Source organism: Hetaerina americana, unplaced genomic scaffold (genome assembly GCF_022747635.1).
Source record: "Hetaerina americana unplaced genomic scaffold, ioHetAmer1.1.p SCAF_4, whole genome shotgun sequence".
In the NCBI taxonomy this organism is placed as follows: Eukaryota; Metazoa; Arthropoda; class Insecta; order Odonata; family Calopterygidae; genus Hetaerina; species Hetaerina americana.
In genome coordinates this window covers 41,647,043-41,671,441 of record NW_027286985.1, presented here as the reverse complement: position 1 = coordinate 41,671,441, position 24,399 = coordinate 41,647,043, and the positions used below count along the sequence as shown (strand labels likewise).

Sequence of the window (24,399 nt, the reverse complement as noted above, 5' to 3'; positions counted from 1 at the left end):
TCCTTAGCTTTTCCCACAAACCTCATTCTTTGCTTAGACTTTCCTCATTTTATTGCACTCTATCTTCACTGCCATTTAATTTGAGTATATGCAGGTGTATTCTTAATTTATATATGTATATGTATGGGTGTATATGGTCAGGTCAGGTCAGGTGTATATGGTCAGGTCTTCAGGTAATTATGTATGTATTTATGTATGTGTATGCATGCATGTAGGTATGTTTATGTGTGTATGTGTGTGTGGATATGTATATGCAGTGTAGGTAGGTATGCAGTGCATGTGTAGGTATGTGTATGCATATATGTATGTATGTGCGTGTACGTGTATGTATGTGTGTGTATATATACTATATATATTTTTTTCTTTTCGATGTGCAAATCTGTGCCAAATGAATTTGTGTCTGTCTATATGTATTTATGTGTACATATGAATGTAACTATAAGTTTTAATGCCTAATATAATATGTACATGACGATGGGTTAAATGGAAGAAGGGACCATTTGGTCTCAATTTCGCCCAAATAAAGACCTCTATCTATCTATGCCTCGTCACGGTGAATCAAAACTCCTCTTCGTGAAAAAACTGTGTGATTCCACAAATGCCCGAGGGAATTCACTATTACTAGGAAATTCAAGGAATAGAACGAGAATATTCGTTCAATTTGTCATTTTAAAATAGTTTACTGACCCATATTTACCAATTTTAGTTAAATGGGAAGTAGATTCTTAATTTAGGTTATTGCACACTCTTTCAATGACATGGGGGTTCTAAGCAATTGCTTGAGGTTGGAACAGCAATATTTAAACAGTAATATTATTTGTAGACGACCCTTAAGCGTGTCCTATCTATTTTTGAGTTTGGAATTCTCTCTATCGCCATCCTCAGATTGTTGAACTGGTTTTTCCACTGTACGGCTTTTCCCGCAATCTGAATAAATAATGAGATATTTATATTATTGGGAGAAATTATTGTTTACGAAAGTGGAGTCATACCAGAATTCTCTTATTTATATTAATATTGTTTTTTTGCGGATAACTGTTAACGATTTTTTTAAATGTACATTTAAAATATTTCATTCTGTTGAATTTAGCGTAAAAAGGCCAGAAATTCTGCCAGGCGTACCTTCGCTAAAAGTTTCTTCTTGATTCTAAGAGTAGCTTTAGATATTTCATCTGTAAAGTGCACAAGAACTATGAAAACAACTGATGCAAGCAACTGGTTTGATCCTGAGGTACTTTTGTCATAGTATGGATGTCCAGTGCTTAGAGAGCTCCAATGTTATGAATCCCTTTCAGTCAGCTTAAATCGTAATGGGTCCTTAGGTTTGTACAGCATCTTGTCTTCGTATTTAATTTCTCCATACTTGTATTCCACTTGAAAATTCCTCACAATCTGCCAAAGGAAGGAAATAAATGTGATGATTTTTTGATGAACACATTGAAATTCCACATTTGAAACTACAATAACACTGTGTGTGTCACACATTATACAATACTATATATATATATATATATATATATATATATATATATATATATATATATATATACATATATATATATATATATATATATATATATATATACAATACAGACTCACTTGACTATATATATAAGGAAAAGGGATTGGAACACGAATAAAAGACAAAGATAGGAGTGGTGGGGAAGGCGGTATCGAACAGCTCACCTGCGCAAAAATATTTCCTTGACTGGGACTTGGACCACGGATTTTTCGACTTGACCGGCCGATGTTCTGACCACTTTAGCTATCGAGGAAACGTAAGTCCTTCTCCACCTTTCCACAGATGCATGCAAAGTTGAGAATACATTTGATTTCTTTTGAAAAAAATAGGGGACCTTGCTTTTCGAATCGCCCTCTAATAATAAAAAAGTTACAAATGAGGAGACCGAAACACTCTGTGAGAGAAAGATTATTGGTTCGTAAAAGGGGATTATTTCTACCTATACCCCGTGAAACTGTCTATCCACTAGTCATTAGTCACGACTATAGATCTCCTTTTCTCATACTCTCATTTACGATGTATTTTTTTGACACTAAAATGAAAACGCCAGCTCCCGGTGCTTATTTGAAATTTATTTTCCTCAGCGTTAAACCATTATTTCACTGATTCCGTTGATGACGTTTCGTACTCACTGCAGGATACATCTTTGCCTAAGTGACAGGAGAGTTAGTAATTGCAAATCGGGCAGCCGTATTTTCGGTAAGTGTTCCAGCCTGACCTGAAGATGTGACCCACGAAGGGTACACGATGTATTTATGAATGATGAGGGTCAGCACGGCGAAAAACCCGGGAGTGAAATAAATTCAAGTAAAAATAATCCTTCAAATGCCTTCGTTGGGAATTACGTCATTCACCTTGGCAAGCAATATCTGTATTTCCATGTCTGCAAATCTCTTGCCCACACAGCTCCTGGCGCCGAATCCGAAGGGAATGTAAGCGAATGGATGTCGTTTCGTTTTGTTCGTAGCGTCGAAGTCCTCCACGCTGCCTGCGGTGTTCGCCGTTGGCCTCGTTTTCAACCACCTCTCTGGTATGAATTTGTCACTCTGGGGGAAGAACTCCTCAGAGAATTTTGTTATCACACTCGGCAAGAAAACTGGAACCTAGAAGCAAAATCATTAATAGGGTGAGCACATTTATTTCTTCATACTCAAGGTTTTTAAATGCTATATCTTTACCGTCTTTGCAAAATACCCCGCTTGTGTCCTAGTCCACAGTCTAAGGCTTAAGAGTTGATGCAATCTTCTCTTTAAGAAAAGTGAGAATTTACACGTTTCTCGACTAAAAATTAGTATAAAATTAATTTCTAAGCATGGTAATTTTTTATAGCCGATAAAGACTGTCAGCCTTTGATGATAATAGTACTTCGCTCATTACTGCCGGCATTCTGATTCGTGGGAACTATTTTGATGAAAGCTGTACAAACTCCGAGGGAACTGGAAAAAAGTAAGCCAATAATTCGTAAACTAGGGGAATATCTTAATTTAATTGCGGATAGTCTGGGACCGAAACTGGCTGAAGATACTAAAATCGGCCTCTTCTTAATATGCCAATGCCTTACAATCGTAATTTGGAGTGTGATATATGATTCGCAGTCCAGTATTTTGGGAAAATTGACCGAACCCTCTTCTAGAGCGGAAATGGAGACGGCGTCTCTCGTCTCACTCTTCTCCAAGAACGTCATCGACGGAGAGCTTAGTATGATTTCCAAAAGTCAACAGGCATTCACCATTACGATCAGAAAAAGGTAAATTGTATGTAAGTATTTTAAAAAATTGTAAAAAGGCGAAAATGTTTGATATGCAATGGATGGCGAACACTTAGGTTTTGATGAGCTACGTAAAAATGTCATCTCAAGAGTGTCTGCCAGTCAGTGAATGTCAAAATGATGAACGTTTTCAACTTTTACCCAATTCTCGGTGCGCCGATGAGGCTGTCTGCAAACTATTGCAAGTAAAATTTTCTATTACTTCCTGTATTTTTTTAGCACTTCGTGTGCTTTCGTGTCAATATTCCAAGAATATTTTCCGTCGTTTACAAATATTATAAGTCGGTCCTACGACGTCATTACAGCAGTCGAAAGAGTCGCTACGAATGAAGATACAGGTAGAAAGATCGAATAAAAAAGTTTAGTATCTTACCCCTGCAGGAACTTTGTAATTGCCGATTACAATTTCTTTCGGCAATACTCTGAGGATTCCGTTGAATGGGGCTGCTACCCTAAAGGAATAGAAACATTTCGAGTTATTTAGATTATCCCCCGTCACCTGATTGCCAATCAGGCAGAGTCCTGTTTATCGGAGGAGAGGGAATCTGGTGTAGTCGAGACTTGAACATAAAGCATAGATTTGTATTAATCAGAAACTTGGCCTTTGAGAGAAAAGCAGCGTGGATTAGAACAGGAGGTCTAGGTCGGGGATGGAGGAGAAAATAAGCTGGATGGCGATAAACGCAAATAGATAGGGTGGCGTTATAGAAGAAATCTGTTGAATAAATTTGAAGAAAACAGGAAAAGGTGATACATATCTAAAAGTTATTGGGATTGATAAAGTACTTGATATGAGTGAGTACGTATGGTATGTTAGAAAGCAGAGGGAGAAACGGATAGTAATTTCGATGCCATTAAGGCGAGAGATTGGAGTTTTGAGGAATTGAACAGGAAAATAATTGCTAAAAACTAAAAGCATTGTGCAAATGAAAAAAATACAAATAATTGTAAAAAGAAATATGTGCCCTTGTACATAAAATTTATAATTTAATGAATTTCTCGAATTTATGGAATCGAATTACCATAATTAAAAATACATTTGTCTTTGTTTACTATTTTTGATTCGATAGCATCACTCCAACTGGAAACATACCTCAGGGTCTCTTTGATAACAGCCTTAAGATATTTCATATCCTCCAGAATTTCCTCAGAAAATGTGTCTTCTTTTCTGGGTAGATATTTTTTCAATTCCTTGAGTAGCATCTCCTGCTTGTCTTGATTCTTGCACATCATGTACAAGGCGGACGCCACCGAGTAGGATGTCTGCAAAAGAATTTTTATTTTCGAGAAATCATCTCTGCACGGCGTTTAACGTCGATGCCCTGATGGAAAGGAGAACACAGTTGAGGGAAACAAAGATGCTCTGTTGGACAAGAGATAGTCCGTTACGGCACTCATCTGCGTGAGAATGGGGAGGGACGACTCCGGAGGCCCTTACCGAGTCCACGCCGCCGAAGAGCATGTCCTGCGCCATGACGCACGCCTCTTTGGGCGTGCCGCGCGCAAGGAGCCTCTCCAACACGCTCGCTTCCCACTCCACGCCCTCACCACTCTGGCGTTCCACTCGCTCAATCGCCTGTTTCACATATTTCTCCGAAATCCTGGGAAAAGAAATTCGGATCTCTCAAATACCATTTAGACACCATCGTATTATTACCAAGTTTTTTTATTAATTCCGTCAAAAAAATGTAGCTAACTCTAAAAGGATGCATGCATGCATGACAGGCAGACCTAGTTCTGGTTTTGAGAATTATAACAGGGAAGTTTTATCCCTGGGATGAAACTTTTGAAAAAAAAATTAGAGTAATGATTTTATCTTGTTATTTATTTAAAGATAATTCAACAAGTAAAACTTATACATGCATATATATAGTCAAATCAAATGAAAAATTGGATTAATACACGTAAATACCAAAACGGTGGTGTCAAATCGGTCATTTATGAAACGACCTTCCCTTCCTCCTGAATTTAATATCTACGTACGAGGTAATGAAGTCCACCTCCCTATGTAATATCCATAGCTGGGAAGTTCATGAAAATTACGATGAGAAGTCATACTATCTGGGAAAACTGAATGTAAAATGGCTTTTATTTTCGGTTTTTAGAGAAATAGGGAAGTGTAACAATAGGCGATATACCCTATGAGATCTCCCATAAAAACTCACATGATGCCCCTGGCGTGATGCGCCCCTGATGATTTCAGAAAACTTTGTTTGTTAGTATTGTTAGAAGAAGGTTCTTTTGCAAATGTCGCTAAAGGGATTCAAGTGGCGTTCCAAACAGAGATAAAGAAATAATTTTGTATTTGCCAAGGAGTACTGAACGCTCCCGTCCATGGAAGACTTAAACGAGTGAAGCATGATTGCTGTGTGCTGTTCTGATGAAATGAATTATTCCCGAATTCACCACCAGGAATGAGTCTACACGACTCCTGCACTCTGTTCTTCCCTTTCATTTCTTACTGTATCCAGCTTTTTGTCGCTCCAATCATTCCTGCAATATTTCCTTTTTCTTTCCGTTACTTCTGACCTCCGCCCCCCCCTGGGTTTTTCTGATTTTGAGTAATCATCTTTGAAGGGAAAGAACAGCTACAGATGCACGAACAGGTAAATAATTGCTGATAGGAGTAAAAGATTCGGCTACCTTATGCTCTCTAGTTCAATGCCGACGGGCGACTCTAAATTCACTCAGCTTCACCAGTCTTGTGCGACTATCCGAGTGCCAGATATTTATGGTAATCCGCAGGCAGGTTTTATTTTGATAAGATATGCTTATATGGGAAGATGGGCGAATATGAATGAATAGTTACTTTGAAAATCTTGTAGCTGTAAATGGAAAATACATCCAAGTAATACACAATTTTCAGTTACGTCTGAAATCTTACATTTACCAGAAATAACGTTAAAGCTCTACTTCGACTGGATGAGTTCATGTGTTCAAATTTTATTCGGGAAAAATTAATGAAACGTCTGAATTGAATAATTTATTCTCAAGTTAAAAATGGTTTTAAGATATAGCACTGTTACGTAGGTTATTTGAAATTAAATCTCATATTCATTTGTTGGGTATTATAATAAACTAGTTTCTCCTTGATTAAACTATGTCCTGGTAAATATTTTTTCTGGTATTAAAAATGTAAATATTGATAATTGTGCATGGAAAAGAAATATGGAAGCATTCCCAGAAAGATTTTAACAAATTGATATAATCATCTTTGGAAAACGATGGTTTTGCTATGTGAATATGATGAAGTTTAACTTAACTGCGTGGTGAGGAGCAGCTAGTGAAGCACGGAGAACTGGAATTTTGATCCCATTGAATTTTATGCGCGCGCGCGTGTGAAAACGGTTGTATTTAACTAACGGAGGAAAAATATTCAAATTGTGTCAATCCGTTGCCAGGTTTACGCCGTAAAAAATGAAAAATAAATTGATACGTACTCGAGAAAAAGGTCGAGGGCATTAACGAATTTTTTCCAGCTGCGGGTCGGGAATATCTTCCAGAGAGGAATCCCCGAGTCCAACTGAAATGATGTCTCGAAGAAGACACTGACTGCATCGATCAACCTTTGAGGCTCGGAGTCCGGAGCCAAGTTTGAAGCCAAGCAGCCCAGTCGCGTGTTCAAGGCAACGTAGGCAATCGCTGTGGAAAAAAGAAAAAAATATGCTAACATTCCCAGTAACTGAGTTAGTTTACATTGAATTCGGATACCTGACCCCATACTTTGCAAACCGCTACGCAGGTATGGGGAACAGAGTGTTTTAGGACTCCAGCGTATAACGTCTCCAGCGTATGTGTATTCAATTTGCGTGGCAAACAGGAAGTTTTCGAACTTGGCTATTCTAACAAGAAATCATTGGGAGGAAGCAATAAAAGGATATGTGATCAATTAGGGGAAATAATTGCGGATATTCCTGGAAGGAAACATGTGATCGTGATAGGTATTGGAACGCGGCAGTGGGTGAAGGGAGAGATGGTAGTGGATTAGAGAACTTGGGCTTAGAATTAATGAATGTCTGCGGGGAGTTTTCTTGAGCTCTGCTGGAGAAATGGTCTAGTCATAACGAGCCTTAAGTTTAAACACCACATTGGGCGTAGTAATATATAGAAAACGTCCAGATTTTCATCATCAGTAAGACTATACTATGCTTTGGCACGAATTTAGGAACATCGCGATTAAATCGCACAGATTCCATGGAGCCGATGCGGATCTAGGTCATAATTTATTTCCAATTAAGTGTGGTGTCGGATATAAAGGATAAAACGCGGAAGAAGATGAGGAAATTAAATTTAGAGACATTAGCCGGGGCGATGAAAGGAAGGGGGTACCAGGGGAAAGTGGAGAAATGGGAGGACAGGGAGTCTAGTGCAGCAGAAGAAAGATGGGAGCATCTCAAAAAATGACGAACGAATGATGCAGATGAAACTATAGAAAGAGTAAAGAGGAAAAGGAATCTTTGAATACTTAGGATGAGATGGTTAGAAAGATAGACAAGAGAAGGAAATGGAGGAATGTAAACATTGAATCAGATGGAAGAAAGTACACAGAGAATAATAATGAAATGAGGTGGGAAAGTAATAGGGGGAAAGAAGCGGGGGACGCAGCGCGAGGAAGTACGCACAATTGAAGAAGAAGGGTTTATTGCAGTGTGGGATGTCAGGTTGTCCTTTATTAGGCCAAGCACCGTATCATTGTTTCTTCTTAAACGTAATTTATCTTAAACAGTAAACTATCTATTGGTTCTAATTTCAGTTTCTAAAATCCCTTTCTAGGGCATCAACTACTTCGAATGTTGGCTTAACCCTGCCATGGAAAGCAACCTGGTTCGCAAGGTGCCCACAGAGGCTGAAGGCAATTTTTTGATAGACCATACACATATTTTTAAAGGTTCTTTCTGTATTGGAGTAAAATGTAATGCCATATGCAATTGGGAAGGAACATTCTTCGAGGATGGTAATAAAATCACAGCCCTTGATGTGGGCAATTGTAAATACTTTTATTCTTCACGAGTAAACTCACATTCCAGGGACCACTTGAAGAGTTCGTTATGGAATTCCGCAGGAAGTTCGTCCTTGTGGTCCCTCAGAGTTCTCATCCTGTAAAGAGCAATGGCAAAAATTATTTTCCTCTCTTTGCTGTCGACTCTCTCCCAGGATGAACCTTTTGATTTATTCTAAAATGAATTATATATCATATTTTGAACACAATTCTCAACCTTTGTAGATTCCTTACTGCAATAACAATGAATTCAATTTGAAATTGAAAGTGTGACGAATCAATTCAATAAAAAAACAAACAGGCTTGTATTAAATCAGGCAAAGATTAGTAACTTCATTAGTGATCGCATTACATGATCACCGTGTACAGTATCAATATTAATTAATGTTTCTAGTAATAATATCGATGGAAACGGATAAAATACTATGGAAATAAGGAGAATCATTGCGTTAGAAAAGAAGCGTTTCAAAATAATGAGATAAATTACAGATATTTGTTTCTAGATGCATAAAAAAACTATTAGAGAAGACGTTAAATATATTAGCGTTGAATGATTAAAAAATTTGGTCTTAGAGAGATGAAAATCGCCCTTGTTTGAAGGCTTTTGAGACGAAAGAATGGTGAAGGATAGAAAAATGCGCCGTATAGAAAGAAAAACAAAGGCATTCACCATGCAAAAAGTTATTTGAGGATCGACTCCTCCCGTGCTTTCAATACCCAATAGTTGTTATGCAAGGAATATGCAAGAAATATTATTATTAATATTTACAAATGGACATGGCAGTCCAGTGGGTAGTGTAGTTATTATCTGCTGATTGGAGGGTCTCGGGTTCAAATCCCAGAACCAATGCCCGCATACCTTTGAAATACACCATGCAAAAAAATCCAGATTTTTATGTTTTTTTTGTTTACTACTTTGCAGTGCAATAATAGCAATTCCCTCCCGAACGCTTACTACCCCGGGAACACCGAAATGGAATGTAACTTGATGAAATACTTAGGCGTTATCCTCACTCACGTCCCCTGTTGGGTGAAATATTTACAGAGAATATGTGGACAAGCTAACAAAAAAATAAGATTCATTAGAAGTGTACTGGGTAAATGTAATGAAATGGTTCCAGAGAAATGTTAACTTTCGCTGGTTAGGCCTCATTTAGAATTTGTTGCTAGTACATAGGATCCTCACGAAGTTGGATTGATTGCGGAATTGGATCGCGTGCAGCGTAGAGGAAATTTGTAAAACTTTGTTATCATAAACTTCGTAGCGTATCCGAAATATTAAAGTAGCTAGGCTGCAAATCATTCATGGAGCGAAGGTTAAAAATTACAGGTTAAATCTCTTGCATAAATTGGAAGGACGTCTCTTTGGTGGTGATGCTCAAAATATATTGTTACCCCCATCGTACAGATAGATTTAAGATGTCATTATTTCACGAACGATAAGGGATCAGAATAACATTGTTCGACCGTGGTAGGGTAATATTCGCGTCAAAATTAGTTTGGTTTGTACTCACCCCCTGCCACATACCCTAGCGGCGGCGTGCAGGGCAGTAAAATGTGTAAATATAAAATAAAGATCAAGAACCCAGTTCAAAGAAGACAGTTCACGAGAGTTCTCTCTCGACCATGACTTTAACCTGAACCCTGGTCCTTAAAAACAGTATTTTTTTTATCAAAATGCTCGTTCTTTTCATAGCAAGAAAAAGTTTGTTGGTATTGAGTTTTTTCTAGGCCAAAAAGAGTCCTGTTGATACCATCTATATATCCGAGGCGTGGATGCAATTGCACAAACCTAAATGTAAATTTTTTTGTGGTGGTTGCAGTTTGTGTCTAGAGCGGGATTATTGAGCGGTGGTATGTTGTGAAGGGCTTGGGACTATAAGAAAGGTGGGCGAAATCAAGGTCGCTCCCTACAATATAGTGTCAATATGAAGGGGATAATAATTAATCAAGGTTATGTACTTATTAGATTTCCCTGATGGCTTTTAGAATGTATGTGTACTAGAATTCAGAGAAATATGAAATATTTCCCCTAAAATATGAAATATATCCCTTTAAATGGCGAATGATCTGTAATAACAGGTAGTTCCCAGTATTTGTTGGCGCTCACTGTCTCTGGCGCTCTGTCCATCTCAAGTAACTCTATGCCCTCTTCGCCCATAGCTTGTCGCCAATCTCTTGGGAGTCCGAGTACCTGCTTACCTGTCAACGAAATCCTGCGCCACATCTGCTATTGGAGCAATGTATCGATTGGAGATCCTCGGTTGCATTAGCGGGGGGTTGACCTTCCTCCTTGTCTCCAGCCATTTGGGACCATCCCTATAAGGAAAAGTAAGTTTTAAGTTCGTCTTTGGTAAGAATATGTATGCTGATTTATTGTATGGAGGAAACTTTTTTATGGGTATTCATTGCATTTGATCGGTTTTAGATGTTTTTCAGAGTACAAAAAAGGGAAATAGCTACGCTCCACATCAACTAGGGAATAAATATTATCATTACATTGAAGGCTTAATACTTTTCCTTCTTTTTATTCCTTCATTTTTTTATCTGTGGCGACCGTTATGTACTTTTTGGCTTTTGTCCCTGTTTTGGGAAGATTTCCGTATTTTTCTCGTTCTTTCTCTATGAAGTTGTTAGCCCTTTGGGATACCAAGTTGGTCTTTTTTCCTCAAGTTTGACACACGTAATTTTTAATTGATTAGTATGTGAGAACTTTTCTATAATTACGTCTTTTATGTATGGTTGGTGACCGGCACTCTTTCCATACTGTGCATGCCTGGCGTGGAGGATGCGTAACTCCTGCCACACACCTTGTTGGTGGCTCGCAGGATATCATTTACGTAGATGAAGATTCACCGCAACATCTCTCAGTATTTAGATGTCTATAACTACGGTGTCACTTATTTCAGGTACTTTAAACATTTCAATAAAGTCTTTTATCGACTGGAATGATTAAACAATGGGCTTCATGAGCTACCTTTTCCCAAGTTTTACCTTAAATTTGACATATTTAACATGGGCTCTCATGGAAAATTCTCTACTATAAGCTGAAGAATGTTAATTTGAATAGGTAAATATATCCCAAGTGTAAAGAAAAACTGATAAGCCCCAAATTTTCACAGGTATTATATTCTTTGTCGGCTTTGCAGGCATTGCAATTTTGAAGAATTGGACTCTTGAAATATTTCGCTGCCAAGTGAAAATGACACGATTTGACATGGAAGGTTTTACGGAGAGCAGAAATTGAATTTTTGCGTTAATAAATTGTCTTTTTTGCCCCTCATGATGCGTGCAGGTGGTAAAAATTTGGGCGTCGACTCACTCAGTGATCACGCCGGAGGCACCACCAAAGTAATCCTTTCTGGTCACATTCCGGTAGTAGCTTAAGCTGTTGGCGGTACCCCTGGATGGCCAAGGGCCATCGTTGCGTAGGACCACCTCAGCGTCCTCGGGTCGGAACGCGAACACCATGTCCGGGCGTCCTGGCAGCCCAGCTACCTTCAAGATGGGCCCGTACTCCTCGTACATCTTGACCTGCATGTCCATGAATTTTAACCCAGAGGATTCGCCTGTGGATAAGACGAAATATTCCTCGTATTCCCTCTTTATTTTTTCGTTCTTTCACTTCCAAATAAGGCGAAGATCGTAACACAAGGTCGGTTTCAAAAATAGTATGACTTATTTTTTCCCGGATAGATGGACGGACGGGCGGCGGTTTCTCTGCCTGGGTTCGAGGTAGGGGAGTTTCAGGAAAGGCTGGAGGCAGTTGGCTCCAGGATTTTCGGAGTGCGGGTCGTTCGTTTGCGAAACCTATATACTGTGACCTCGGTACGCTCCGTCATGAACTGGTTTTTGAACAGCGCTACTCCATCAAATTTTGCGCGAAACTCGCCAAAACCGGGGAAGAGACTCATGACATGCTCAAGGCAGCCTGATACCGCCATCGGTAGATGGGTGCTTATGAGTGACACAAGTTGTTTCGGGAGGGTAGAGAAGATGTTGAAGACGCCAAAAGTTCAGGACGCCCTTTGACCTCAAAAAGTGACGAAAATCTTGTAAGGGTGAAGGCTTTGTTGGACAGGGACCGCAGATTAAATGTTCGCATGGTTTATGATGAACTTGGCATCTCTTAAAAGTGATGTGTATCGACTTGTGACCGAAAACATGAGCATGAGAAAGGTGTGTTTACGAAGTTGGTACCGCGAGTGCTCTCGGACGAACAAAAGGAAATTAGCCCGCGGATTTGCCCCCACCATGTTCTATAGTAGATTACCTCTTCGCCTGTGCTTTGAATAACGTGATGATATTCTGCGAATTTGTTTTTTAAACTTCCGAAATGAGCTACCAATACAGATGATGTTTCCTTGTCGTTACGGTTTTTTGAATTTTCAACGAGGATCGTTTTCTTATTAATATTGAATCCTTAATAAAATTTACCATCCAATGTTATCTGATTCGGATTAAATGAACTATTGCTAGCACTGACCCTCAATTCATCTAAATTTAAATAATTTAGCATAGAAGACTTTAGAGACCCACTTTTTGACATGCATTTTAAACTAAAAAAAAGCCCTGCAGTGCCCGAAAATCCTAGCCCTAGCCAGGCGGCCTCAGGAGCATAGTGAACTCCTGAACGGTTCAGGGGATTCCTAAATGATCGAATCACCGGCTGAAGGTTGACGAAGGATACCTCGATATCTCTGCAGAAACCGAGCAACAACCTCTGATTGATGAATTCCACTCTTCTTCAAACCAGAGGTCTACGATCAATCTTCGGGGCAAGGCTGCAGATCGAGGGCGTCACATCAGCACCCTCAACATCACCCACCCGCTTCACTTCCGAATTCAATGCCCTCAAGGAGTCCAGAATCTCTCCAGATCCACGTCCACGGCACCGTTTACGCCGACATGAGCCATGACCAGCAGCTTGGAACACTTCGCCCCCGCAGCCGCCGCTCCAAGCCCCTTCGTCACCTGGGGAACGCCGCCACTAGGAATGCACCATGCTGTCAGGCGCTGGCTTACAACCACATGGTCTGCCCTCTCCCGCAATGGGACCATTACACGCCTTAAGTTACTGCTGCCTATCACTAGAATTGTCCCCCTTCCAACTCTTATGTTTCTTTCTGGGTGGTGCTCTCACAGGGGCGGAGGTAGAGTCTGCAGATAAAGCTGGGCTATCCTCAGATACCTGTTGGAGACGGGGATGAGGTTTGCCTTCGCATCTCCCCTCCCTCGTCACAGCATTAATATCCCTCTGCTATTACGCCGGTTATAACCTTCCGGTGTCCGGGATGGCGCGTCTTCCTGATCAAAAGACCGCACTCTAGGCGGCCCTTCGATCACTCCGCCGCATGAGTGAGTGAGGATCTAAATGTGAGTGAAGATCAAATTTTTTTAGACAATACCCCACCAGACTTCTTCCTCTTCCCACGCCACCACGACGTTGCCACGGCTTGGTGGAAGCGTTACAACAGGCCGTGACGAGGGAGCTTAGCAGCATTCCGGGCTCCTCCTTCTAGAAGGCCTACGAGGCGTGAAAAACGCGTGGGCAGCGGTGTGAGGACGCACAACTGTGCTACTTCGGAGACTCTTGAGCGAATGTATCAATTCTGGTAATGCATTTTTAAAATGACTCAGTCCTACTACTTTTGGGACAGGCCTTGTAGGTAGTCTGATTTCATCAACTATAATTAACTTCGACTGCCAATAGCATAACCCGGAATTCCATTCTAATTAGTATAAATTTTATTTTTTTGCGTAAATCCCCAAATTCAAGTTCACCGATGATAATGCTTTATTCACACGATAATTCAATTTAGCCATTATTTTATCTTATTCTATTTTTGAAACAAATTCTAAAAAAATTTCATTCGTTACTTTGATGATCAGGGACCCGTTTTGCAAAGCTACTACTCAATTTACAAATTCTTGTGATTTTCAAAAAAGATTTCTGTTGACCATACAATTAGTGCAGCTGTTGCTACTTGCCTATATAATTGACCCTGATGGCATAATTTGCTAAACCCAGTTCCCTTCTGGCAATTGTAGCGTTTCTTCGTTGAATGAAAAAATAATAAAATTGCAATAGGTTTCTTTTCATGCTTAAATAAAGTATAGATGTGCAAAGTATTACCAATGAATGGCAGGAAACGCCAAAGGTTTCCTATCATTGCCATGAGTGTCGGTCCTGGGATTTCTTCAAAAGGCTTTACGTCTGAAATCTTCGTCGTAGCCACAGTCTCGATGGCTGACATCCGGAGGTCGCCGGTGTGGCGCTGCCGGCTGGTGGCATTGCCTCGGGGGAAGTGTGTGACCGCAGCCGCTCTCTGCATAGCTTGGGAGTGCCGGATGACTGCATGCAGACTGGTTGCGGTGGCTGCCATGCGGCTTGCGACCAAATGCACCGCCATGAACTCGAGGGCGGGTGATACTTCAGATTAAATTACTAGCTGAAACACCCAGAATCAAACTGGAAAAATTTAAAAATTAAAGGCTGGTGCCTTAGCAGCCCCTGCCGTGGCTTTGCTTCGGTTGGAGGGGGGTCTTGTTTCCCGTTACATGTATACATAATCTACACAATGCCCCGCAAGTTGCCACAAGGGCGTGTGGCTGGGTGTTTTCGAACACCAGGGTGCAAACATGCGCACTTGCAAATGTTTGCATCCTGGTGCAACATGTATTCGCGCATGTACATAAACACGAATACTTACAGGTACATTACCTATCCACATCATGAATATTACAATGAGTGTTTGAGGAAAGTTTCAAATTTTGCTTGTTGATTTTTAAAATTCGAGATTCTAGGGTTTTATTTTGTTATGATTACGTATTCTTTTAACAAATATTGAAACTATAAAGCCAGTCGGGGAGCGGTTGCGCCACTACAAAATTTGCCATAGTCTTGTTTTTATGATTTGTTTAACATTAATATAATTGTTGATTTATGACTGAGGTCGTCTCTTATTTCATTCTGGTGATGTGATCTACGAATTTAATGTGGGGCCTTGGTGTCACCAGTAAACTCGGCTGTTCTATACCCCAGTCTGAGTTTTGCTTAACCCTCTCCGTGACACAAAGAAGCTCCTTTCCTAATTCCTACAGCGGAGCTGTCACTACAACTACAACTACAACTACTGTATATCCTCGAAGCAATTTGTAATAAACCTACGGATTTTCCCTGAACTCTGCCCATTTCCATTGATTAACATCTTCTGAATCCCCAATACTTATTAATCATTCCAAATGTAGACTAACTGGCCTCTTTTCACTTTCATTACATTGCCTTGAAACCCGTCTTCTGGAACCTATTGTCTTAAAGGCTGAGCCGCATGTATGGGTACTTCTGATGTGTGAGCCTCGTGAGAGTTGTGATGACCTTTGATAACCTTATCTTTCATATTGATGAAAGATAAGGTCATCAAAGTTAAAAGGGCTTACTTTATATTTGCAGCATAAATTATGTCGTTCATGTAAAGACCTTTAAGAATGGGCATGACTGCATACTGCCCCTGTGATGTTTTGAGAGACCCCCAATGTTGTCTCATAAAAGCATTAGATAGGAAGTGTGCCAGTGACCGACGGGTCCGGTTTAAATCAAAGCTCTGTGATTTTTCTCGGTTCGGAATCTTTCTAGAAAACTTCAGTTGGCCGAGGGTAGTAACTTCTCGCGTTCATTTCACTCGTTAGGCGATCTAGAAAACTTGATATTGTCGACATGAACAAATAAGTAACTTTTTTCTGCGTGGAAAGCAGAATACATTTTGAATTTGAAATCTATGGCACTCATTTAAATACTACAACGCACTCTTCAGCGGATGATTTTATCGTAGGGGGACGGCAGGTATTGAAAATTAGTTTTGGGCATATAAATAATATTAAATTTGAATTTTATTAAAGTCAAAAAATATACTCCAGGCGGTAGGAATGAGAACCATGATTCCTTCGATTCGCCTCTGATTTAGATTCATAGTATTTTGATCTCCCTTGCCGCATCAAACCGACTTTGAGGTTGATAGTTTGTGTACCATTGATAGGTATGTCAAAGCGATAAGTTATCAATCGGTCTTCAAAATCTCAAGTCATCTCTCTATTCCCTCTTTAGAATTCACACCACCAGTTCCCTTTCTCCCCCAATGACACCCATCGCTTCTCTTTCATCCTTTCCCTCAAACTCCTTTTCTACGCCCTTCTCTATCGTTACGCCCTTCTGTGTATGTATTACTATATTGTATTGTAGTGCACTTCTAACTGTTATATTCTATTTTATTTATTTTTTATTTTCTTGCTGGGTTTTTTCGCACCTCCCTTTTTTGTGGGCGTTTTCCTGCGTTGGTTTTTACTTGGGTCTTCATGTCTGAACTCCCGAGGGTTTTCCCAAGAAAAGAATGGTAAGGTGCATGTATGCATATACGTATGTATATATGTATGTACCTTATCATTCTTTTCTTTTTCATTAATATCGCTATATATTTCCTTTTATTATTATTTTTATGTACTTGACGACGTGTTACATGAAGAAGAGAAGAGACCTTATGGTCTTACTTTTGCTCAAGTAAAGACGTTTATCTATCTTTCTCCTTATCTTAAAAATCGCTCATCTACTTGTCTTTCCTTTGAATACTACACATTTCTTCTCCGCAGAAAGCGATGCTCCACAGTTTCTATAAGCGTTACTAGATGTACATACATGGTTCAAACAATTCTTATTCTAATTTTAAGACTGCTATGCTAACTTCACAAATGGACGGCTTTCTCAAGCTTCACCTTATATCTCTCACACTAACTCTATAATACACTCGGCAACGACTAAAATTCAAAATAAAACTCGATTAAAACTTCCTAACTGCTTTCATTCTTCAAGCCATCTCTTCCCTTACCCTGTCTACGTTAACCTGCAAGGTTAAGCGGGAGGGAGACTGTTAAAACTTTGCACCTCCACGACACATTTTGCTGCGGCTTTAGGGCTATTGTCTAATGACGAGCCAGCTCTAGAATTTGTTTTTTACATTTTAGCTCTATGACGAAATTTTCCGAAAATGACCCTGGTCTCTTTCATTACCAGGCATATGACCCGTTTTTAGATAGTGAGATTCTTTTACTGTATGTTGAAATGGAAATATAGAGAATTCGACTATCTTCGGATTCCCTCATATGCATCCAGCTACTTTAACGCTAAATAACATACGGCTCCCGTCAAAGTCAAAGAATTAACTTAGGTTATTGGATTGGGTGACTGTTTAATTAGTTTATACATACGTAGGTATACCGGAAGCACCGTTCCAATGAATTTCTAGCTCGAATACTATAGATGACTATTGGTATCTCTCCTTTCAGTGGTATCTCCTTGGACCCTCTTTGACACGCCAGTGAACCGGCGTCTCGCCCTTTCTCTTCCTCCTCTTTGTTGTGCCTGAGTCGCAATGCCAAAGTGAAGTTCTTCTCTCTCCATATTACCTGTAGCTCGTCAAACTGCGACACGACTCGTCAGTCGTTATCATGAGACGGATAAATGAGACGAACATGCACTTGAGATAAACTCTCAATCAAGGGTGATGGACTGTGCATGTCCATTCTGTCAAGTTGCACTACAGGGTAGCGTGGCTTGATTGCCACATTGATTCCACGCGTGAAAGATAGTTCATTTGCTCTATCTTTCCCTAGGATTCCACTGAAAATATGTTCGTTAGATGTTAATGGCTGTTGACCTAGTCACGCGAGTACATGCTCTTTAAGTTTGAGTAGCTTCAGGTGTGATGTGGTGGGAGTCAAACATAATGAATAACTGATCATAACACTTTTCCACTCGATATCAAGTGGAAAAGTGCTACGATCAGTTATTCACTCTTTGAGTTTGTTTGTAAGGGTTATGTAAAATATATTTGTAACGAATAGCAGTTCGTTTGTAACGGCCATTTCAAAAAGTCTGTTCATGAGACTAACTTTTGAATGTTAACCCTAACTGTGAAAATCAATTAATACGATTTCATTTCCGTGCTTAATTCGGAAAACGAAGCGAGACATCAGTCCGTCCGTCCTGAGATCTTCCCTGACGATGTCCACTTTTTATTTACGAAGTACTTTTGAATACGATGAGAAATCAGACTCTAACCAGAAGGCAATTTGGCGAAATGATTATCAAAGCGACGGAGGCGAGGATACTTCTTGAATATTCGTTCTGATCGTGGAAGAGTTCGAAATGCGACTTAAGAAAAACAGTCGTTGGTCCGAAGCAATTTTTAAAGCACGACACGCTCACTCACGACGTGGAATTTGGGTATTTACTCCATCGCGTAGCACCTTGTCAGTACTCAAGCATATGTCCTTTAACTCGCGTGAAGTTAGTTATGTCAATTATATTTTACGAAGTAATTGCGCAATTTTTTGCTCCTATGCAAGATGGCCCTGGCGAATCCTCAGTGCTTCCCTTTCCTTGGCATTCTTCTTCGGGATTTTAGAAATGTATCTTGTGAGAAAAGGAGATCAAGTTTAAAGGAAGTTGTCCAGGACATCTGACGATACCGATAGAGGCCAGCATGTCATGGCGTGGCAGTGTCAGAAACAGATAGTGCAAGAAGATGAGAGATAAGGCGGGAGAGGGGGCTATGAATCAAGAATTGGAAAAAGAGAGATGTCAAGCAATAGATGATGGGATAGTGAAATGACTTGGGTGAGGTCACATAAATAAAAACACTTAGGCCATGGTCGTATGCCGCCATCCTACTTGGGGCACGGTGTATATTGACTGCTCGCCCTCTGAAGACTGTATAGACTATGACGACGATGAAAGGCCTTGACTTCAACGAAAGAGTTCGAGAAAGTGAAAGATAATTCGGAAGAATACAATGCCAAACTTTCTTGGCATTTCGAATGCTCTGACGGCGGGCGATAGAATGAGAACGTGAGAGGGGTGTCCAGTTAGTTTGAAAACCAAGGGGCCAAATTCAATATGGCGTCACTCACTCAAATAGCAAGATTTGAAAGACTTGTTTGCAAGATCTGTAGGGAAGATCTGAATAGAAAGGCTTGTTTGAAAGACTCACAGTGAAATGTCTCGAAGAGCGTGGGATGTGCGCTCGCTGATTTGTGCCTTTTCGGCAACCGCGACGCAGATGGGGAATGGAGTTCACGTGGATCGCTGGAGTGGAGAGGTTGGGTTGGGAGAGCAGGGGGGATGGAAATGAAAGGAGAGAGGGAATGGTCTGCAATTCCTCTAACGACTGATGCTACGGATCATGAGAAGAGGGAAGAGTCAGCCTGCGCCATAATGAACGGAGCACAGAACAGCTGAGGGCGAGAGGAGGACGGAACATGCCGAGAGTATGGGATTTATTTTCTCAACCCAACCAGTTAAACCTCCCAAGGATATGTACTCGTAGAAAATAACATGCCCGAAAAATTTGTTGAGGAATGAAAATAAAGTTTGAGTTTCACCCAAGATTTCAATCTCCTGGTGCCCATGTTTATTAGCTTAGGAGTGCACGTCATTTGTTCATGCTTGCAGATTAGGAAGCGTTCTTCAGCTGTGCTATGATATCTTTATAAAAACATTTACCTGTCAGAAAGGCACATGGGAACAGGATGTATTCTTCTCTTTTATGGTTTACCTGTCTATGTAAAATAAGTAGCTTCATTGCAATATTCATCCATACAGTGATGCAAAGGATGGTATTTTAAGTTCGTTTTGGTGGGAGCAAGGGCTATGTGAAAATGATCATCAGGAAGAGAAATTCTAATTTTTGCAGCGATCCACATTTGGTAAATGTTTTTTTTATTCCTCTGATATATTATTTAGCCAATTCAAACATAAGTGCCGATGGAGAAGTATATAAGTCTTTGAGAATAACATCAATGTGCCCAAAAGTGTAAGTACTTCATAACTTCATACTAATCATCTCGTACGTAATCCATGGATTCCTTATCCTATTGACTGTTCCTATAGTTCCTCTGGCAACTTTCCATATTCATTTTGTGATACATTCCCATTTTTCCTCTATAGTACCCAGCTCCTTTCCCTCACTCTTAATTTTCTCAATAGTCTGCTGATAGTCCCTCCCGGTCAATGCAGTCAATGCTTCTTAATTCAATTTACTAAACCGCTTTCCCTCCGTTATCCTTGTGAATCGAACGCAACACTTCAGATTTACCAAATAGTGCTCAAAGTCCGCATCCGCACCCAGGAAACTGTGAGCATCGATGACGGTGTTCCTAAATCTGTGCCTAGCCATGATATAATCCAACTGATACCTTTCTGAGTCACCTGGAATTTTCCATGCATGCCTACGCCTTTTGTGGTGTCTACACCAAGCGTTGTAGTTGATTCACTCTCGTCTCCCGCAGAACTCAATTGCTTTCTTCCCACGGTCATTCCTTGATCCTTAACCGTAGTCTCCCACCTCACTACCATCGATCTATACCTTAGCCTGTGACGTTCCAATACCCCATCACTATCTAATATTTCCCTCCAGGAATATCCACGACGATGTCCTCGTATTGATCGTATACCCTATCGACTTATTCCTCCCTATGATTACTTGGTGGCATGTATACCTGAACAATGACCAAGTTCGTCGATTCTGCTTTTACTTCTACTAGCGATATTCTACCTGCCCTTTTATTCAATAATATTTCCACCACTCGTTAGCGAGTATTTTGTGAGCACGTTAATTGGTAGCGGCGGCATCACTTTCAATCGAAATATTCACTGCTTTGTGAACAAACTCTCTGCATGGACTACAATCTCGATGTGACGGAAGTGCATTTACGCTCTGAAGACCGCATAAGGTATTCGTTCATGAGTGATATCCTGTCCTAAGTAGAAGTAAAACCCGAAATAACGAACTTGATCATAATTCAAGCCTACGTGGCAACTGTAATCGTCGGGAGGAAGGAAATGTATGATATTGTTGGGGGATTGGTAAACGATAGTGGGCAATGGTATGGATGGTAGTGAGGTCAGCAACGTTAGGATTCAAGAGGATAAACAGGGAAAAAATATAAAGGGAGCCAGCAACCCGTCACGACAAAGTAATGAGAAGAACTATGCTGAAGTAGTTGAGGGAATTATAGAGAATACTTCCGATGGACCCATAATGTACACGGCCCCACTAAAAATACGGGCATAGTCATGAAAGCACTTCACGGCACCTCCCTTATCAAATACGTTACTGAGGTAGCTGAAGCAGTTGGTAACGGCAATAATACAACTCATGCGACCAAGCTTTTGGGGGAAAGAATTTGTATTTATCTCAAAATTGAAAAATAATTGAACTATATTTTGGACATTCTTGGGGGAGTAAATAACATGTTCACAACCGCAATCAGGATGGTGCAACAAGCGGCAAGACTGGTGATTTCAAATGTCCCTCATTTGCCCCCAAATAACGATCTTTTAGAAATACCCAGCCAAATAGGAAGAGTGACAAGCCTCATCATCACTGTCATGGCGGGCATTAAGGGGCCAATCCTGGCGCCATGTACAATCCTGGCGCCGAGACGACAGGTGTTTACGCATGGTCAAGAGTGAGGGTGTCGTCGTCCCGGAGCCATTGTTGAGTATGGAATGGAAAACGCCTAACTTATTTCAACTTCAACGACCCTAAATGGATATCATACAGAGGCCACTATGCCTCTGCTTGAACTAGAACGTGCCCGAGAAATACAAACCTCCTCCTAAGGCAGTAACGTTGTTTTCGATTACCAAAGATGATAGCACGTCCCATCAGCAGAGTAAGGCCTTGAAGGAATCCTCAGACCCCATTTCACGTACACTAGAACACAGCAGTCCCCATTCTATCTAAGGACCCTACCACCGTCCCTGCTCCCAACGAACCCTCCGTTCTTGCGAGCTCGACCCCTTCCCTCCCCCAGTCACCCCACCCCCGTCCGCCTGTTCTCTCTCCGCGCCCGAACGTTTGGAAGCCAAACCTCCCAGTTCACCGCCTAACGCCACGATGAATGTGTTCATCATTGAATCGTCGTTCAGGAATTATGTTAATCTATTCTCTTCAAAATGGTAAACCAACTTTGGGAGAGTAATATGCATTATTGTTAACAACTTGGAGGAAGAAATTGCAATAAACAACTGCATTTGAAAAACAAGAAAGTTCCTCGTATGTAAGACCATGAGCATAGAGCTTGAGCCTTTGTATGACATGGTCATGTCAACTACTGCTGCGTCATAAAATATCTATGAAGAAAGCTATAAAAGTTGAGTAGGCCTTGTCTCAGGCATAACTGTATGGAATCAACACAACATTTTGAAATAAAGGAGGTAACTTCGTAATTCCACAAACACTTTATTTAAAACATGGCCTATGTTTTGTATTTGGACAATCACCTTAGGCTGACATCCAACGTTGAAATCTAGATTGTGTTTTAAATAAAGTAAGTGTGAAAGTACAAAGCTACTTCCTTTATTTCAATAAAGGTGAGTAGGTATTGTGGCTATCATATACTCCATAGAAAAACAGCCTCATCATGGTGAAATCTGGTTGATAATGTTAGCTCAAATATTGTCACATTAGGTGTAGCTGATAACAATTTCTGGGATTAATCATTTCAATTCAATAATTCATAATTAACAATTTTTCTATATGATCCTCATGATAGGTAAGTTTCAGGGCTTAAGAAATATATGTCTACTCATTCAATTATATTCTGAAATTCATTTTTTTATTTGCAAACGCTTATATTGTATTATAGTGAGAAATACTCATGATTATTCTCCAGAATCTACACTGGATCACCAAAAAAAAGAGACACCAGAGAACTGCATCCGAGAGGAATTGAAGTTTCTCCTGTGAGATTCAGTGAATGTATTTCATTGACTAAGGCATTCAGTTTCTTTCAAAATTTAAGGTATGTGCATATTTGGGATACATGGAGGAAAAAGCTGTATGCAATATTTAACTATTCATACAAATTCTAACAAATTCTATATAGGTACATTTTACCTGAATCTTCTGAAAAGAAGCTCCTGAAGATATGAACTTCATGGATGTGATTTGCATTCTGGATGAGAAGACTTACAGAGTTATAATTAAAAACAATTCTTTATTTTGCTGGTACAAAAGTGTGATCATAATGTTTGAAATACACTCATTATTAATTCTAAATCAGCATTATTCCACACAAGAGATATAATAAATTTATTCATTGACAATGAAATCAGTAAACCAATCTTGTAACAGCAAATAGCACCTTTTTCCACTTGATCAAAGACTGTTACTCTCTTTGGTATGGCAAATAAACTGTCCGGATGGGAAGCACGATGTAAGTATATTTTGATTATCATTAGAGAAAGTTTTACGTGCATAAAATGGCCATACACAAAATTGAATTTACAATACAATAGGCATTTTTGTACTACTAGGTATTATTAGGTACTACTGAGTATGTCTTGCCAAACTTAGGGACTGCTATTACTTATGGTCAATACTTTGGCAATTATAAGCACCTTGTCACTATATCTAGCATATTATGCACATATTTAGCCATCTATTTTCTGACCTTGGCGTGGATAAAAGTATCTTCCATCTAGCTTTACTTTTAATAGATTTTTTTGACTCTTCATATAGATTTACTCTATTACACTTCACTTGAATAATATGCTGCCCATTTCGGGATTGTAGCAATAGGTCATAAGCTACCTATCCGATATACTTACATATGCTGCCTTTACTGATATGGCTGTTTTAAAGATAATTTCATGTGCCTTAATGCATAGATTTTGGAATAAAAAAATAATTCTCTCAAATTCAAAAAAGGAAAACACTCAATTTTTATTATCTCATATGTTCTGGAGACAAGGAGGAACTGCGTTTTTGATTCAGTTTTATTTAACAGTTCGCTCACTGATTTGCACAAATGATTATACCAACATTACATTTATTTGAGCTATGTTTTTATGCATTGTTGAAGATGATGGAGTAAATTGATAAAATGATTCTTTGGAGAGAATGAGATGATATATGATGATATGAGATGATTCAGGATCCATTTTCTTACTTAATGTCATATTTTTAATGGATGGATATTCTTAATTCATTTGAACAGATAAACATATTTATACAAATGTCTTTGTTTGTAGGGTCTTTAATGCAAAGATTA

The 24,399-nt window shown here is 39.7% G+C and overlaps 1 protein-coding gene across 1 annotated transcript; it reads right to left on the bottom strand.

The window, feature by feature from the left end:
• Nucleotides 1-1,278: 1,278 nt before the first annotated feature.
• LOC139692175 (probable cytochrome P450 49a1) lies at nt 1,279-14,675 on the bottom strand. The gene is made up of 11 exons (XM_071590238.1): nt 14,426-14,675; nt 13,043-13,254; nt 11,612-11,823; nt 10,492-10,608; nt 8,311-8,387; nt 6,731-6,932; nt 4,729-4,891; nt 4,384-4,553; nt 3,664-3,742; nt 2,377-2,625; nt 1,279-1,392 (listed from the first exon to the last, which is right to left on the bottom strand). The coding sequence occupies exons 1-11, from the start codon at nt 14,673-14,675 to the stop codon at nt 1,279-1,281; spliced, it is 1,845 nt and encodes a 614-aa protein (XP_071446339.1).
• Between the last annotated feature and the right edge of the window lie 9,724 nt (nt 14,676-24,399).